This window comes from Aptenodytes patagonicus, chromosome 7 (assembly GCF_965638725.1).
Source record: "Aptenodytes patagonicus chromosome 7, bAptPat1.pri.cur, whole genome shotgun sequence".
NCBI lineage: Eukaryota > Metazoa > Chordata > Aves > Sphenisciformes > Spheniscidae > Aptenodytes > Aptenodytes patagonicus.
This window is the reverse complement of record NC_134955.1, coordinates 54866787-54886116: the sequence shown is the minus strand read 5'-3', so window position 1 is coordinate 54886116 and position 19330 is coordinate 54866787. Positions and strand designations below refer to the sequence as shown.

The 19330-nt window shown below is 43.4% G+C and overlaps 1 protein-coding gene across 2 annotated transcripts in view; it reads left to right on the top strand.

The window, feature by feature from the left end:
• The window catches only part of FBLN5 (fibulin 5), a 65678-nt gene extending 50850 nt beyond the window's left edge, over positions 1-14828 (top strand). For both annotated transcript variants that reach the window (XM_076345306.1, XM_076345305.1), the window contains exons 8-11: positions 813-935; positions 1472-1598; positions 4498-4693; positions 6841-14828. In XM_076345306.1, coding sequence (XP_076201421.1) covers positions 813-935; positions 1472-1598; positions 4498-4693; positions 6841-7002 — 608 coding nt within the window. In that variant the 3' untranslated portion in view covers positions 7003-14828. The remainder of the gene's footprint in view (positions 1-812; positions 936-1471; positions 1599-4497; positions 4694-6840) is intronic.
• The last annotated feature ends 4502 nt before the right edge of the window (positions 14829-19330 follow it).

Below are 19330 nucleotides of genomic sequence, written 5' to 3'. Positions count from 1 at the left end.
CTTTGTTTCTTTCTTCCTCTGAACAGGGAAATAAGGAAATGATTAACTGCAGCTTCCTTCAGTCTAGCATCTTTGCATGTGTTTTCCCCTCAGTCAGCCATGCCTCCATGAGCAGCTCTGAAGTTTGTCTTTCTCGCCTGAGCACAGTTCTGCAGAACACAATGACTGGTCAATTCATGAGTGCAAGGGGAAAAGAGCACAATTTCTGCCTTCAGTCAGAGATTTGACAGACTGCTTAGCTTCTTGGGTATCTGGGAGATGGCTGGGCCTTCCAGTAGGTCTGACCCAAGCTGGGATGAGCTCTGTAGTCTTCCTGGAATGCCTTGGAAGTAACTGGCTAGAGGCTAAGAAACATAAAACAGCCGGGGCTGGCTGCAGGACTTCTGCTGGGACCCATGTGGCCCTGGGAAAGGGAAGTTTGCTCTCCAGAAAAAAGAAAAAAAAAAGAAAAGAAAACCACTGCCAAGTCTCTCCTTTCAAATTACAGTTGCAGCTTTGTTGTTGGAGTAGCCCTATCTCTGACGTAAAACAGAACTAAAAACATGGCCAACTGGTGACAGGTATCCAAAAAGAAAAATAAATAAATAAAAGCCACGCATTGTGTTCAGCAGCAGCTTTGGTTTCCCTAGGAGAAAAATGTTTAACCAAGAACTTGTATAGCATTTTGCCAGGTTGCTGCAGAGCTCTAGGGAGTTGGAGGGTGCCAACCTCCAGCTGGGGTGATGGGCACACAGACTGGATGGCCACCTGCCTGTGCGACTGCTCTTTTGACTGTAAAGCCAAAGACACTGAACTTTGTTTTACCACTGCAGACATGGACGAATGCAGCTTCTCAGAGTTCCTCTGCCAGCACGAATGTGTGAACGGGCCTGGTTCTTACTACTGTATCTGTCCTTCGGGCTATAACTTGCTTGACGATAGCAGAAGCTGCCAAGGTAAGAACATTCCTGAGCTGATTAAAACCCAAGAGGACCAGAAAATAGGTCCTGTGTCTGGAAAGAGGTTTTCAAGAACTGAGATGCTTGGTCTTGGCATTGCACAGTGAAATACTCGCAGGGGCCAATTATGTAATTCTGGGAAGAATGTCATCACGTGAATAGTCCCACTGAGGTGAACTGGTGTGTTGGTGTAAGTGAGACTTTACTGACTAGGAAACAGCTACACAAGAAAGCCCTCAGATATTCTCCTCTGCTGCATGTCTCTCTTTAGTTTTCCCATTCTCTAAGGTCAGAGAGCTTGAGCAGCCAATTTCTTTTACATTTTTGCAGCACTTAGCATATTTCCAATAAGCAGAAATGAATGAAGTAAAAACTGATCTTAAAAGAGGGGCCAGTTATCAAAAGGCCACTTCTCATGGTGCAAGAGTGTTATGAATTTTGGGGCAACTCCTGAAGATGGAAACCGGTTTGTAAGAGTGGTGTCTTGCACATATTTCCCTGCTTTAGCCTTTCTCTTGTTTCTTGCGTTTTAGATATCAATGAATGTGAAAACAGAAACTTCACCTGCACTCCGCAGCAAACGTGTTTCAATATCCCAGGAGAATATAAATGTTTAGACCCAGTAAGATGCGAGGATCCTTATATCCAGATTAATGAGAAGTGAGTAACATACGCACAGCCACAAAAGCAAATTCTATCTCTGTGAAGCCTATCTAGAGTGAACCAAATGAGCTGCATTTTTACAACAGAGCCATGAAGTGTGTCTAGAGAGCTATGCATAGATGCTGTTGCTGCATTTACCATTGGTAAGCTTTATAAAAATAATAAATTGCAATTCCTTACCAGGTCACCAGGTGGGATATGATATGATATGATACCCAGATATGTGGGAGGTTAGACTGGAAAAACACCTATCAGTGAGTAGAGAAAACAGCAAGGTTTGTAGTGTAACAAGAGATGTTTACTTACGTTACTAACTGACTTCATATATGCTCAAATGCAGCCTGTTTATTAGTATGAGTATTTCCTGTAAATATTAACTAGCTTATGTCTGGGAAGTACTTTAAAACATTAGATGATAGTTATAGCAGGATACAAGTAGTTTCTTTCTGCTTAAAGGTTAAAAGTGCTGAAAAGTCCACAGACTGATTTGCCTTGTCCAGAAATTGGGTATGTCTGGATGGGGCTGTTAGCACTGTTGCTGTCTAAATTTGGAATTATTTGAGCAAGCAAAAACATAAATCCCACATCTCTAAAAATTGCCTGTTTCTTTTACATTTTTGTAGGTATTTGCCTGGGGCTCAAAATATTTCAGCTCCAGACAGATCTCTATATATTGCAGCCCATAGTATTTCATCCATAGTGTTTGCATTAAACCCAATTACTTGGGATTGCTTGGTAGCCTCATGTATTTTATAGAAAGGCAAGAGATGAGGCATCAGCTTCTTTCCATCATAATTTATTCACGTCTTTACATTGCTTTCTGAACAAGGGCAGCTGAGGAGCGGACACATTCTGTTCTTCCAGTTCTGGGTTTACCTACCTTCAGAGGTGGTAGAGTCTTTAACTGGAATTTGAAATATCTGAAGCCTCTCTCTGTATCTAAATTCCCCAGAGCCCAACTACAGAGTCCTCACAGATCATCTTGCACCAGAACTCTTGATCTCTGAGCTTTGTGTTTGGTGGCTTTGGCTCGTGTCTAGATGTGACTGCATTTAATTTGTGGCATATGTCTAGAAGTGGTCAGTATGAAAGCCAAGTGAATTCCTTGCATCTGTGTTTTCTGTGGAAGGAATTGGGTGTTTGTAATGCCAGGAACCTTTTTATGGGGGACATGCCAGATGAACTGTCTGAAATTGGTGTCAGTAGTGGAGGTTATAGGAAAAAACAGGCAAAAAGACCCAACTCTTTTCCAGTAAATTCCCCAACATGGCTTTTATAAAGGGACATCCTGCCTCACAATTTACTGGAGTTCTCTGAAGAAAGCAGCAGCATGTGGCTAGGGCACATGGGCTGATGTTTGGGTTTCCAAAGGCTTCTGAAAAGAACCTCACATAAGGTTATTATGGAAATTAAGCAGCCATAAGTAAGAGAGAAGTCCCTGGCAAAGAAGAATAAGAGGTTGAAAGACAAAAAATAAATAGAGTATAGTATTAAATTGTCAACTTTCACAGTGAAGTTCTGCAGAGGTCTGAGCTGGACCTGCTTTGTCCAACATATTTGTAAGCAATCTTGGAAAAAGGGTAAACCATGAGATGGGCAAAGTGTGCAACAGTATCTGAGGACAGTAGAGAAAAGCGTGGGCAGAAAACAGTTGTAGAAGGAGCCTCAATGACTGTGCAATAAAAATGGCAGATGAAATTCAGTGTATATGAATGTAAAGTAAAAAGACAATCCCAAATGCACAAATTAAATAAAGAGCACTGATCTGATCACAATCCATCCAAACTGAGATTTGAGGGTTATTATAGATAGTTCCATGATCTGCAGCACTTACTAGAGGTCAGAAAAACAATCTGAATTTGAGGTGTTAATAGGTAGAGAATATCCTTAGAGCACGTGCCATTGCGTACCCATATCTTCAAGACTGTGCAGTTCCTTCCCCTCCTCCCAAAAGAAATATAACTGGACACAGGTTCATAAAGAGCAATGAGGATGATCAAAAGGATGGAATAGCTTCCTTGTGAGAAACAACTAAGTCAGGACTCTTCAGCCACGAACAGGGTCAAATATGAAACCCTGAGTTGCGTGAGGAGGATGATCAGGGGTTGACTGGCTGCTCTCCTTTCAATAGAAGAGCTGGGAGCATCAGACGAAGTCAGTAAGGGGCAGTGCAGAGGGAGGTGAAGGGGGCTGTGGAGCTCCTGGCCACAGGGGGCTGTGGATGCCAAACATTCATGTCGGTGCAAGGGGAAGCTGGACAAGCTGATGGATAAGAAATGCATTAAGGGCTGATGAATACACAGAAGACAACTTTGTTTCAAGAATTTCCTGAGTCACAAACAATTGGGAGTCTGTTGGTAGAAGTGTCATACGCTTGGCTTGCTATCCTGCTCTTCCTTAGGGCTCTGCATTTGATGCTAGAGCTTTGGTTTGATCCAGGATGTCTCGCTGTATGTTTTCGTATGGTATGTAAAAGATTGTTAAACAAAGAATACAACATTTATGTAGCACTATCAGTGAAATGATGCAACAATTAACATTATTTTGGGGACAGCTCAGTTTAAATTACTATCAGAACAAACACGTACCGGGTATTCTACACCTGCAGAGCTGCTTTAAATAAAGTACAGATTTTCGAGTGATTTAAGGAGACCAGGATGCCAAGATATTTTGGCCTAGAAGACAGGAAAAAGAAGGCAGGGATATAGGTAGGTCAGAATAGCAACACAGAGAATACTAAAAGGGAGAAAATTCATTACAAGTTTCATTGATTCTTTTAGCTGGTCGACAACATTATTTGTTTATTTATTTATTTATGCAGCTGTTTTTGCATATAAAGAATCAAATATTACAGCAATTTGTAACCCCTGATGACAATCCTATCTTTGACAATTAGCCGCTGCATGTGTCCAGCTGAAAACGCCGGTTGCAGAGATCAGCCATTCACCATCTTGTACAGAGTGATGGATATGGTGTCCGGGCGGTCTGTGCCTTCTGACATTTTTCAGATGCAAGCAACAACTCGCTACCCTGGAGCCTATTATATCTTCCAAATCAAATCAGGGAACGAGGGCAGGGAATTCTACATGCGGGTAAGTCTGGCACTCACTGAGAGAAAACACGGAGTATCTTCTCATTAGCTGATTATCCTTCTGATAGCAGAACTCAGTTTTTAATGAATATCATTTAAACCTTCAGTATGAGGCATTTTTACATGCAGACATGCAGAGCGGTGTGCTGATCTGCATGAGCTGCTGGCTCTTTCAGGAAGGTAACCTACCCAAAGCAAACACGCTTGTTTTATGAGACATTAGGTTCAGGAAAGTCCAGGGCTGTACCCATGTCTAAGAATAGCTCAGGTCTCCCATGCTCAGGAGAAACTATTGTGCCAAACCTTTTTTCATCTGACGGGCAATCAATAATTGTCACTGAAAGAGTGAACGTTTCTCATTTGTTTTATTAAACTCTTCATTGGAAATTGAAAAACCTGAAAACCAAAAAAGTAAGCAAAACAACCCCCCTTTATCCCAAGAATTGACTTTCTGGGTGCTTTGCTTTCATTTGTTATGTATTTTTTTCACTGAGAACACATATTGTATGTAGAAACTGTTAGAGAAAACACAACTACTTTTTTTTTTAATCTGAATTTTCCTCAGAAGACATCTCTGTTCCCCAGTCATCTTCACTACACCTCTGAGACACGGGGGTGATGGGAAGTGTCTGCACAGAATGAGGCACAGCCACCAGGGATGGTGGCATTCAGAAGGTTGATTTTTAACCCTAGGCAAAACCTGGCTTTGATATTCACGTTAAGTGATGTTCAGTAGCTATTGTTGGTTCCCATGCCCCACAGAAACCGGTAGCGTGATGGATTTCAGTAGATTCCAATACATATTTCTCCCGAGAGCCTCAGATTCTCACTGTTAAAAAAAAGAAAATGTTTCAAAATTCCAAAGTGGTCCAAGAACGATCATTTACATCTCACAAGATCTTTCATGTTGCAAAGTCGTTACTGATCCCACCGACCTTTTCCCCTCATCTCGGTCGCTCCACCAGGTGCTAAGGCTCCAGTGACCAGCATCGTTGCTCAAGCCTGCTAGTCTTCTTTTATTTATTTATCACACCCCCCATTCGTTTGTCACATAAAACACTCCACTTGCACAGGCTGTCCTTTTCCCTCCGCTGGCAGCAGCATTGCTCCCGTGTCAGGTTGGTAGCCAGCAGGTGGTGCCTATTTGTTGCGTTGGGAAGAGCGAGAGCAGTGGGAAGGGAAGGGGAAGGGGAAGGGGAAGGGGAAGGGAAGGGAAGGGAAGGGAAGGGAAGGGAAGGGAAGGGGAAGGGGAAGGGGAAGGGGAAGGGGAAGGGGAAGGGGAAGGGGAAGGGGAAGGGGAAGGGGCGCTGGGGAGGAGTGGGGCCCCGGGGCGCTGCTCCCCGGGGGCTGAGGCAGCAGGGCCCGCGGCCCGGCCCGGGCGGCCCACCCGGCTCCTCCTCACGGCTTTGTCAGGCTTCTCCGATCAGAGATAATGCAAACGCTCCATTTCGTGGGAAAACAGGTCCCGCTTTGTGTTTCTGCTGGAAAGCAAATTGCACTTGGTTTTAACATCAGAAGCTCTGATTTTTAAATGCTCATAATCCACTGTTCTGGCCAGATATTTCAAAGGTCTGCTTCCACTTACTAAAAGACAGATTTTTCTGAAGTGCCTTCATATATTTAAAGCTCTCTTCAGAGGGTAAAGTTTTGCAACGTTAACATATGCAATTATACAACAAACCCTGATCCTGTTCACATAGGAACATCTGTTCGCCAAGCTCTGTTAACATAACCCCTTCTTGGTGTTTGCTCCTTCAAAGTAACAGTGCTCTTTATATCAAACAAAATAATATCTTATGCACAAAAAAATTGGTGTCGCTGCTTGTGCATACCCTAAATCCATGTTTTCATCTTTTTCCATTTGGACAATAGCAAATTTCTATGTTCAATAGCTCCTTTTATGTGCAGGGTTCCCAAAAGCTTTACAAACTATAGAAGGTGATAGTTCATACAAAACACTGAAATGGAGCCAAATGCTGAAATGAAGCTCTCTCTGCCGTGAATTGCAGTAGCCTCTAACAATACAGCAGAAAACAGTGTTATTTTGGCTGCCTAAGGACCATGGCCATAATGTTGTCTCACCTGAGATGATCGTTTTCAAGAGCCGTTTTTTAAAATCTCACCTGTTTCCTCTTGTTTTGTGCACAGCAAACAGGACCGATCAGTGCTACTCTGGTGATGACCCGCCCCGTGAAGGGGCCCCGTACTATTCAGTTGGACTTGGAAATGATCACTGTTAACACCGTCATTAACTTCAGAGGAAGCTCTGTCATCCGGCTGAGGATATATGTATCACAGTACTCCTTCTAAACCTTGAGTTTGTGCCCTGGAAACATTAAAACAAAAGAGACGGTTCCTCCTCTGCAGAACTCTCTCCTCAGAAGCCAGTACGTATAGCAGCTCTAAACCAAACCAGTATTTCCACAGACCCGGTGACCTATGCCTGTCTGAGGAGGGAGGTCTCTTCATGCACAGTCCTTACCAGGATGCAGACTTCTGAAGATGTATCGTCAGCAGATCCCATATGATTCTGTATGTGGTCATATATTTTAAGGACTCTTCTTCCCATTGTAAACACTTCTAGGGTATGAGTCTATGTTTGAAAGACTGTGAACCTTTGTAGCTCCAAGGCTGCTTAGCAAAAAGCACCAAAGAAACTGAGGAAAAAGCTGGCTTTTGCAATCTTGCCTTCTTTTTCATTATAAATGGAAAGCAGACAAACAAGCAGAAACAGAAACAAAAAGCCACCTATTGAAACAAGGGATCTCAGAAGTGCTAACTTACATTCCCAATTATCTCTGGAATTATCAGTCAGGCACTTTGTCTCAATTCACCCTGCATTTGTCTTAGTTTCACCTGTTTTTTCTTTGATTCTATTTTATAGTTAAAATTCATTGTAAATTCATTCCAAAAATACATGTTGTAGTATGTAATCTTCTACTTTCTAACAAAGTGTCACATGTTTGGGTTCCTTCCTGTATTAAATCTTTCTATATAACAGAGTTCATAGAAATCTATCACTGGTTGGTATGTTTTACAATGTTTAGGGTGTTACACTTATTTACACCCAGACTCTTTGACACAGGCCTCCACTGCTAGAATAGCGTCCAGGGACTTTAGAGCAGATGAGAATCAGAACTTTATTTTTCCCTGTTTTCCTGAGTGTGGTAGTTGCAAACAATTTGTAATGGTTATAAGGCAGTGATACTAACTGTAATTAAGGCTGCAACTAATCTCCTGTTCAAGGACTGCTCAGCTCAGACCCGTCCAAATTCCTTCAGAAAAATTGTTCTGTTCACGTGCAGTCTCTCTCCTACATTCCTAACATTGGGGAAAATAAGCTGAAAGTACTTGGACCAGTCTTACTGTTCATGCCTCTGCCACAAAGCAGACACCACTATACCAGTACCCAGACCTCAAATGATGGGATCCCACAGTTTCCGTAGGCAATGTCTTCTCAGGTATAACTGCTGTAACCAATAGAAAGTTTCTCCTAAAGTCTAATCTGAATCTCCGCTATTGTAATTTAAATCCATTGCTTTTTAGCCTACTTCCAGTAGAAATAGAGAACAGTTTATCTTCCCCTTTGCAGCAGTCTTTAACATGTCTGAAGACTGTTGTCACGTCTCCCCTCAGACTGTTTCTCTCTAGTCTAAACAAACCCAATTCTTTTGGTCTTTCCTCATACATCACATTTTCTGGACCTTTGATCATTCTTGTTGCTCTCGTCTGGATTCTCTCCAGTTGGTTCACGTCTTTCTTGAAGTGCAGTGCCCAAAACTGTGAAAAGTATTCCAGCGGAGGCCTCACAGTGCTACGCTAAATCTATATATATGTTTAGGAGTCTGAAAAAAAAATAAAAATCATTGTAGAGTTTGGAAGTATAATGCTTACCTTGTTGAAGCCACTGGCAGTTTGGTCTTTTATTTTAGTAGGGATGAGGGTTCATATGCCTTGTTCTTAAATTTCTCTGAAACAAGCTCTTTTGCTTCTGCCCCCTGCTTTTTCCTTATTGGCTCATTTGCTCTCCGGCATCACTAGGGCAGGAAAGATAACCTTTGCTTCATCTTTTTGAGGACTGGAAGTGCTTAATGCTACTTGGGAAAAGGAGTTTATGAAGATTATAATGCGAGCAGGCTGAAGCAGAGTAGAAGCATTATGTGAGGTCTTCATTAAAGTGGAGTATTAAATGGGAGAATACAGACTCAGAAAGTTATCACAACACAGACCACATGACACAATCAGAAAATTGACTTTCTTGTTCCTAATAAGCTTTGTGAGTTAGTCTGGAGTTGTTCTTCCTTAGCTTTAGTAGAGACTCTGCTCTTTTTACTTGTATTCAGCTTGAAGGAAGCCCTGATGCAATGGCTCACAGCCACAAAATGCTGAGTTGAGTGTGCTTCAGCAGCTTCCATTTCTTAATGGTTTAAAGTTTTCTCCGTGCTGCTACAACATCCTGGGATCCTGTGGCTCAGAGCTCTGTACACAGGCTGTCCTTTTTGTAAAAACAAAAAGCCTGAAGCCTGACTCCAGGGTTTAGTGGGCCAAGCTGAGGGCAGGAAGCCAATGAGTTTTGTGAGTAGCTGACTTGGAGGAGATAAATGTAGAGGAAATGTGCAGAGAAATATTAGAAACAAGAATGTGTTTCCTGAGTGTATCATGGCTCATCGTATACCATAGTCTTGGAGGGGAAAATAGAGATGACCAGGAAGGAGGAATGCTAGTTTATAACCATGGGTCTAAAAGTGCTCATGTGTCCCAGATGATGGAAGTGAGATGTGGGAAACAAGCAGGCTCTGGTGGCCCAGAGAGCAGACAAGGGGCAGGCAAGGTCTTGCATTAAAGACGTTAAACTCTTAACATGCTGGAAGTTTTCCCAGTGCTTAAAAGCCCCCTTTTCCCCCTTTTGTGCCCATATGTTATGGCTTCTTCATGCCCAATTGAGGAGACCTCTCTCTTCCTGCCATCACATCACCTTCTGGAGAGGAAGTGCACCCTGTTAGACATCAGACAGTTTCTCACTTCTGGGCTGTTCTCCCATGGCCCCCACATACCAACCTGATTTAACCCTAATTTAGAAACATCAAAACCCAGAGGAATTCCATAACAAAACACTTTGTTAAAAGAGTAAGGCTTGAATGCCTGGTTTTAGCCGGGTCCAGCAAATACTCATAAAACAATATTACACTTTCTATATAAACATTCTGCGCCTTAAAAAAAAAGTGAAAAGTCTGGAAACAAAGGAATTCAGGCACTTATCCACCGCCATAACATCTTTCATCACTCACTATCACTCCAGCCAACTTTAACTTTGCCAAAATATATGCCAATTTCAAAATAATAAATTACTAGCAGTTTATAACATCTAAACTCTCCATTGCCTAGTCAGGGGTCTGTTTCCAATAGACCATTGCAGGCTCGTATATTACAGCAATTCTCACCAAATAAAAAAAAGGACTATGCATGTCAGGTTTTTACAGCATGAAAGATAAAAACGCAAACTTGCAACTGCTGTATACATTCATGTTCTCCTTTGAGGCTGGGCCTCCCTAAAAGCAGACAGAATTCCAGGTCTGCTCAGAAAATGATTCTTTATTCTAACCTGTTGCTGAGGATTTTCTAACACAAAGACTTTTACCATGTGGTTAATAGACAGTATTCTGGCCAGCACCAGATGAGGGCACTGACCCTGGTCTGGGTATGTGTGGCTTCCCTCTGGCTCTGCTCTGACATGCTCTTCGCTCAGGGTGGCAGAGCCGTTCCCTGGCCAAGCTGGGGGGGACAGCTCTTTGCCTCTCCTGCCTATCGGCTGTCATGTCTGTTTGACCGAAGGTTCTCGGGAGAAAGATTGCCTCTCACTATGTGTTCGTATAGCACCTATTGCCAGTGCAATAATTGGAATAAAAGTAAACAAAAGCAGAAATGGCAGTAATCTTTGATACAGATCACAATGATTGGGAAGCAGAATCTATTCTGATAAATGAATCAAGTGATTCATGCTAGTCGGGAGGGAGAAGAATGGCAAGAGATGAATGATCCAGTGCTGTAGAGCTGAATGGGTCCTATCATCTGGCTTATTTGACTTTGAGATATTTTTAGGGGATTGACTTTTTTTGACACAGACAACAAAATGTTATTTTACCTAAGAGTTTGTTGGATCCCACAGAATCGCTTTTCAACTTGTACTTCTCTGACAACAATAACTTTGTTGAGAATAACTGAGCTACTTTGAGTACCTGGTCACCCACCATCACTGAGTGTAGTGTCCAGGGCCACTCACACAGAGCTTTCTCCTTTTCACACTGGGGGCCTGTACTCATATTTACCTTTTTTTGGCTCAGCTTTTAGAAGAGTCAACTTTCATTGTCTCATAAACATGGTATCAGCATCAGCAGAACTTACACATTCATTTTTCTCTGTCTAGAGCAAGCAGAACAATAGAATCAGTACAGTTTGTAATCATTCAAGTTCTCCAGTCTAGCTTATTCACAGAATATGCTACTGAATATCTTCTGTAGCATGTAGCTGTATTAGAACCCAATGAAAATTTCATAGCACAAAGATGTTAAAAAAAAAAAAAAAGAAATAAAAGTATGCCCTAACGTTATTCAAGCCTGACTATTGTTAAAATAAATCTCTATCCTGGATGGACAAAACCCTCAGCTGGTGTTAATTTGCATGACTGCTGCTTTTTAATGGAAAGATAAAAAGTATCCTTAGGATCTTCCCTGTATGTGTGTAAAGCATTGTGCATGTATCTGTATACAAGGAGAATTTACAGAAGCTAAAACTAGTTGTGGTAGTGTGGCTCTGCATTTGGAAGTCAAAAAGTTGTAAGATAACACAGCACAAGCAAATTGTGTTTCCTCATCCGAGATGAGTGCAGACAAGTGATTTACACCCATCACATTTGGTTGTTTTAAGTCTTTGAATGAATTCTGAATAGCTCAACCCCAAAGTAGGTGCCATGCATGAAGACTGAGGCTGATGGTCATAACTAGACTTTTGGGGATTCCGCAGAAAGCCTGCCCAGAAAGGTGACCTGTGCTGAAGGGTCAGTGCTGTAGGGAGTGTAATGGTCCAGAGGTATTTGTGCGGGGGTGCCTCTGGTCCTGCAGCTGCCTCTTTCCTCACCCGTTTCAGTGCAGAGTGCATCTGATGTTTATAAGTGTGCACATCAGAGGTGGAAATCTCACCTATTCCAGTTCTTAGTTCAAACTTCTGAGATCCCCCTGGTGGTTTCCATTGGCCAAACTGATCCCCCCGTGTAACTCAACTAATATTGATGAAGTGACACGAGGGATAGTTTGGGTACAAGGCAGATACACTTTTGCACCAGCAAGTGAATAATGATACAGTAACCTTGACGTAAGAATTGAGGAATGTAGCTGGGTAGCAAAGGGATCTTTAGAAAACACTTCAGCAAACAAAAATTCCTGAAAGATTCAATCTCTTTCAATTCCCTCCTGCATCCCAGAAGTCGCTCATTCTCTCTTTTGAGTTTGTCCTGGACAAGTGATCTCATTATGGTCATGCACTGCAAGCACATGCTGAGTGAGCTCCACTTCTCCTCTGGCACTACGTAACATGTTTCACTTTGCTTTTCGGAGATCAGTTGTAGGCTATGTGTCTCTTCTAGGCTCTGACTGACCTCAGTTGCTTTTCTCATAGCCAAGGCAGATCCGTTATTTCCCTGCCAGGTTCCTCTGCACCCACCATCTGTACAAAAAGCTCTTCATGTGTTTCACTGAAAATGCAGGCACTGCTATTGGCCCATCTGCTGCTTTTGTACCCCCCTCCCTCTGCAATGTCGTTAGGCACCCTTACAGCAAAATACTAGGTCTGAATGGCTGAAGGGATTGCCCAGCCTGCTGGCAGAGCCTGGCTTCATGAAGAGGATTAAAAAAAACCCCACAACCTCCCAGTTTGGAAGGCGATAGATGCTCTTTTAGGTCCTCATGAATCACTGTTCTCCTGAAATTGCATCTATATCATACCGGCTTGATAATCTCAAGGCTTTTTAAGAAGCCTGATAAGGACATGCTTATGCAATACATCCTTAGGCTTTTCACACCTTGGATGAGGTTTTCCCAGGTTGCAAACAGAGTATTTGGCCCAGTCAGAAAGAATGCAATGTGATCACCACTATGCTGAAGTCAGTGATCACTAACCACCTTACATCAGGTCTGGATTTAGCCCAGTTTTATTTTAAGTCTTGAATCTCAGTGTCAGTGGTATAAATGTAAACAGATATGTATTATTTTTTACAGTAGAGCTGAAAGATTGTTTCCAGTAAATAAACAGTAGTATGATTGCAGTATCTCTTTCTCTGTGGGCACTGTCTTTGGGTACTTCAAGATTTCCTGAGATATCCTTTGACACTTCAAAATTTCCTCTGGTATTTCAAGCCACTCGTTGACATGTTTCCATGAATTTCAGTATTCATAAGAAACCGCTGTTTTTAGGAAACATTTTGGTCAGTAAACTCATTTTGTAGATTATGTGAAATGCAAACAAAGAGGCAGAAGGCCTGCCAAGATTACACAGATTTGTTACCCAAATCAGTATCCCCAAGAAAACCTGAATCTAGTTCATCATTTAAAAATATTCCTTTGGACTCTGACATCGGATGCCATTCAGGTAGGGGAGGGGGATGAAAAAACCTGGCTGCTTCCAAAACAACAGCAGCTGCTCTACAGAGATCCCAGGGCTCCTGCAGCGATCAGAAACACCTGTCAGCCCAAGCCTGAACCCCAGATCAGTGAGGAAGGCACAAAACTCAGAGAGACATGTCCTCAGCTGGAAGACAGATATCTTCCTTGACTTCTTAATGATGTCAGGTGGAGATTTACTTCATAATGTGTATAAAATTTATCATTGTGTTTTTACATCTATGGAAAATTTAAAATGACAGGACCAAGCTGTTGCCTACCACATGCATACTACCTGCAGCAAGCTCTAGCATACCCCTCTGCCATTCCCCAGGGTTGTGCTCACTTAGAATTACCCGGTCTGATTTGGTGTGAGTTACGATGGTGTAAGTGACAGCATTCAGTTCACACCAGCGTAAATTCATTCCCATAGATGAAAAAAGAGAATTATTGAGGGATAAAAGTACAATTGAACCAGAAAGTTAATAAAAAAGAGCTTGCTCGTTAGTTAACCTTCAGTGCTTTGGTTATGATGTCATTGCTATGAACAAAATAATCAACCAGAAACCCAAAATATTAAAAAGGAGATTATCTCCTTAGAAAGATAAGTGCCCACGTAGCCTACAAATAGCTCTGGAATGAAGACATCCCACCTAACATCTGGAAAAGGAAGAATTCACTCCTTGACCTCCAGCATCCCTGTCTCCCACCGGCAGGATTAAGCACGGTTGATCCTTACCAGGATACAGACAGTGGCTGGCTAACGGATGGGCCAAGGAAGAGGCAGGCATGGCCAGAGGCAAGGGAAGGACAAACCAAGACCATGTAAAAGTACTAAGGAATGCTCTCAGTGTGCAGGATCTCTGAGACAAGTCTCTCTCTTGCTGTACGAAGCATTTTAGCTTTGCTTGGGCCTTTGAAAGACAGAAAAGTGCTAACAGTCACTTCAACAAAAATAGGAGGGCAGCATTCATGTGTTTGAATGCAGCACCAGTTTTCAAAAAAATCATGCTGCCCTGGCTAGCCTGTCGCCTAAGGAGAAGCACTGGACACCGGAAGCCTACAAGTACAATTTAAGGTATAGCACATATAGCACCACCTTACACCAACAGTTGCTCCTGCAGCCAGTACAGGTGGAGGGAGAAGGACTCACTGCCCAGCTCGACGGATGCTCCACAGAACTTCTGCTTCTGCTTAAACAGTCATTTCCCTAACTCTTACTTGCAGGCTGTCCAGATTAATAAACGTGTTATATATTGTAGTCTTCATTCTTTTCAGAAGAGGAATACTGTAATTTAGAATGAATGGTTTCAATGTCCCTTGTCCTGCCCCTTTAACCTATAACCATTACTTCATTTGTAGCAGAAAATGAGCTTCTAATTCTTGCATTGTTTTACAACTTGTGAGCAATTTACATTGAATATGCCAGTAGGGACTATTTTAAAGCTTTTTTAAAATAAAAAAATATATTGCTAACAAAAATTATAAGTGAATTATAGTTTATTTTGATCATTGCCTGGTTTAGCGGTGATCATATAAGATCATTGCAAGTATTCATGCCAGAATCATGTAACCCCTCTGGAAAGCAAGTTGAATGAGGATCAATGATACTGGTACATCTATTGGTCATAAACTCTAGTAACATATATACAGTAGCAGAGAAAACTTCAAAGCAAAATACAATTAATTCTCAAGAGGCTAATTGTCTTTCACAGTTTTTATGTTGTAAACTTGCCCATACTTGGAGGTACATGTGTGTATTTTACCTTCTCTTCCTGCTGGGTTTATGCATGATAAGGCTCCAATTAACATTTTGTGTAATACTACTTCATCTGTACCAGGAGCTTGATGTATCTGAGGCATTTCTTTCCCCTGCAACTCCACGGAAGTGAACTCCCCCACTTCTGATGGTGGGGATGGCTCCCTTGCCCGGTTCCCGCAAGCACCAGCAATGCTTTACCTGGCACGTGTTCGAAGGGTGTATGGGAGGGTGTACAGGCTGCATGCTGCAGCCTTGGAGGAGTTCCCGGAGGATCCCAGGAGATGAGCTCTCCTCCCAGCATGACACGGTGCCACTCTCCTCTCCCAGTTGCCCTGGGTCTTGGGAGGCACAACATGGACCAGTGAAGGCAGGGGTTTGTGCAGCGAACATGAGACTAGGGGCAGAATTTGCTTAGCTCTGCAGAATAAACTTATGTCCTTAACAAGTACTGTTAATATGAGATAATTTAGACTGAACTGGTTTCCTCATACATAAATCATTAACTAGTAGCTAGTTCTCACTCCCACCTGCACTATATAGCTTGTGACTTTACTACAAGAAAGGCTTTTCCACCCACACCATACTCAATGACCCATGCCTAATGGGGTTTGGCTGTTTGTTGGTTGGGTTTGTGTTTTGCAGGTGGAATGTTCTTATTTCAGGAAATCGCAAGGGCAGCCAAGCCTGGCTCTGGTTTACTTTGTGGAAAGTGAATGAACTTATGTCACACAGTTGCGCTCTTGCATTCTCATCACTCAAATAACTCACTGCAGAAGTGAGGTAGGTAATACGCCATTCACTGGGCTTGTGATGATTTACAGGCCACTGAGAAAGCCGATAAAGATCTTTATAGCTGTTTTGAACTCAAAGGAACTGCCGCTGCTCATTTACAGTATCACAAGGACACGTCAGTTCCCTCCACTGCACTGCAAATGCATTAATTCTGAATCACACGCTCAAGAAAAATTACACTGAAACAGGCACACATGCAAAGTGAAAGAGGTGAGGCCAAGTGCAGGAACACTGGGCTGCAAAATTTCAGGAGAAGCAAACAAGTCTCTAGAACTGCTCAAAGAAAATAAGAAAGCAAGTCTGTGACCCATGATCAAAGACTTGTTCTTCAGTCCCCACCGGGGTGCCTTGGTAGAAGTGGCCTGACCAGTGAAGCCACCGAACAGCTGGACTTTCCGCTCAATTTGGTGGAGAATGGACACTTTAGGAAACAAAGTTGCTCAGATTTAGCTGTTGGCATACAGCTCAAGGAGCCTAATCTGAGGTTTCCAGACTTGAGCCACTGCATCCTTCTTTCTCTAGCTGCTTACAGTCTGCTTTTCAGGTTATTCTTATTATACATGCTGTCATGTTTGTCTTAGACAGGGTTTCACATGGGACTGAATAGTGTGATCCCCTCCCCTTTTATTGCTCTTTTCACAATGCGAGACCAATCTGCTCTGACAGTACCCTCCCAGCCAAGGGTCTCTCCGTTCAGCAAGAGCTCTGTGGATAAGGCAACGGTATCTCCGGAATTGACTCACAAGTGTGGACAGGAGAAGGGGGTTGCACTTTCTCTTCTGTCAGTGCTGTCCAGCCAGCTGGTAAAGGACACTGTGCTGCTGGAGAGATAGGGCTTGGCTGGCCTGTAAAACGGATATCCTGCAGGGATTTAACCTCCTGCTGCACTTCCTTAAGGATGAGCTGTGAATCGTATTTCCTTGAGAAGTCCCACGGGCTGTATTTTGTGTACCAGAACTCCTGCCTTCTCCTCCCCTCTGTTTTTGGTGGCACTGGTTACTCCTTGGGCCTGCAGGTGCTGCTGACTGCTGTTAAACAGCAGTCCTCTGTGTCAGCCTGCACATAGCCACATCAGCGATGGAAAAAATGAGCCCTACATGTTTTTTCCAGGAAGCCAGACTGCAGCTCCCCATCTCATACAGGTGAACATTTTCTCACACCAATAACTCATTAGGACAGCATGTGTGAACTCAGCTCGTTCACACTAACGCAAGGGTTCATAGTCTGTGCCACTGTTCGCAAGGACTGTCCCAAATGGCAGCTGATTGCTGATCTTTAATGGCACTTCTGCATTTCCTTTTTTTTTTCTTTCTAGCCTGTGTTATTTCTCCTTTCCTGGGCTCTTGCACAGTTCAGTCACCATACCATTACAGAATGATTGCCAAGGCCCCCTAAAATCCAGTACCGAAACACAGCCTCCATCTGCCTGCTAATGAAAATCCTTGTCAGTCATGGGATCATCACATCAGTTTAACTGAGGGACCAGCCAGTGCTTTGGCTGAGAAATGTTCAGTGAAATTTCCTAGGATCTTGAAGAACTAGTTCAATAAATCCTTGCTTGCTTGAATGAGTGCACCTTCCATCTCCCACCACATTTTTCATTATGTCACTTGGATACAAATGCACATGTTTTTAATGTGAAGTTAATCCCCGAGCTGCAGTGAAATGATTAACCCTTCACCCTTGAATTCCTTGCTACCATATGATCTAGTTCTTATGGAGCTAAGAGTTAAAGCAATAGCGACAGCTGAATGTAATACTTGAGGCGAGCAGATATTTGCTCACCATGGAAGGCCAGCCTTAGTCATACAGACATAAACTTTCTGGCTTAGGGAGAACAGGTAAATAACATGGCAAAGCTACCATGTCCTGCAAACAAATATTTGCACCTACAGTTATTACTGCTGAGTCAGGATTTTTGAAAATAACCTGTCAAGAAAATACTGTCAAGAATAAACATCCTGCAGTTCGCAGTTGTTAAACTTTCTGTTAAAACACAGGTTCGTGACACCTGCGCCATTCAGCTTGGGTATATGATCAAGTTGTACCAAGAAGGTAACCCACTTCAGTCTGTTCAGCGGAGCGGTCTCTGAAGAGCTGCGCATTCTCCCCTCTCTAGATATTTATGCATATAACCAAACATGAGTTCAATATGCATAATCCCCTGCCTTGGGGTGAGAGTGCATCCTTTTTCCTGCCCTAAAATCTCCAGTGATATTAACAAGGGTTGTAGCTGCAGCATGTTTGCTTCCCAGTGATTCTGGGTGCACTGGTGAGGAGCAGCCAATGCTGCCAGCGGGCCTGCAAAGTGAAGGCTGGAAGGGTGGGCAGCAGGTTGACTGTATATTGGTTGGTTTGTCTGGGATCATGGCCAAACACCCTGCAGCTGGATTAAAGCATTTAAATTAGGGTAGAGTGGGCTGGTAACCTCTGTTTCTTGTTATGCTATTTCTTAAGTGGTTTTAAGTACCAAGCCAGACTGGCCTGTTTCTGCCTCCTTGCCTCTCCCTGAGGGATGAGCCCAAAGCTTTAGCTAGAAGGTCAGTGTGTGCTCTTGTTTTGAACCAAGCAATTTTAGATGGAGGAACAGCATTCCAGCTTCTGTAGACGACCGGTCACTGGCCTCCATGGATGTTCTTCCTGGCTCCCTCATTTCCATGGGGCTGGCAGGCTTTAAAGTGTTGTGATTTCTGGGATAGCTTTTTGCCCTCACTCCCTTTAAGCAAGGTAAATGAAGTTTGGTTTCACCTGAAAATAGAAGGGGGGGAGGGGAAGAGTTTTACAACTGTAAACAATAAATTATTTTTGTGCTTCACAAGTTGGGCCTGTTTCTTGACTCAGTCTCTTTCAGGAAGGACCTTTTGTGTGTTGCCCTTGCTCTGTGTGCAGGTGACACCTGGCTGGCCCCTGCGTCCCAGGGAGAGGAACATCTGCTTGTCCTTAGGCAGGCCTGTGTCTTTTTTCAGGAGAGAGGCCAGCTCGGAGGCCCTGAGCAGACCCCGGAGAGACAATGGTGTGAAAACACAGGGCAGGGCAGCAGCACCTGGCCCTGAGGTCCCAAAAAATCAGGTGGAAAGGGGCTGGGCAGGCGTTTGGACATCTCCCATCCCTGGGTCAGCTGCCTGCTCTGCCTTTTGCTTGGGCAGGCAGGTACCCAGGCCCCAAGGAGACTGGGAGGACCTGAAGAGCTGCCTCTCATCACTTCTTCCACATTGAAAGAGGCATTTCTGGGCAGTATCACAGGCAAGTGGGACCAGAACAGTGTTTGGGGAGACACACCAGAGGCACCCCAGGAAGTGGCACCATCCCAGCCCGGTGGAAGAGCACCTCCTGGGGTGGCCGGGCTTCACAAACGGCCCGGGGAGCATCCCTCGGGTATTGGGAAAGGGCTGCTCTTGTGAGGTTTTCACTGGCCTGGGCAAGAGAGGAGAGA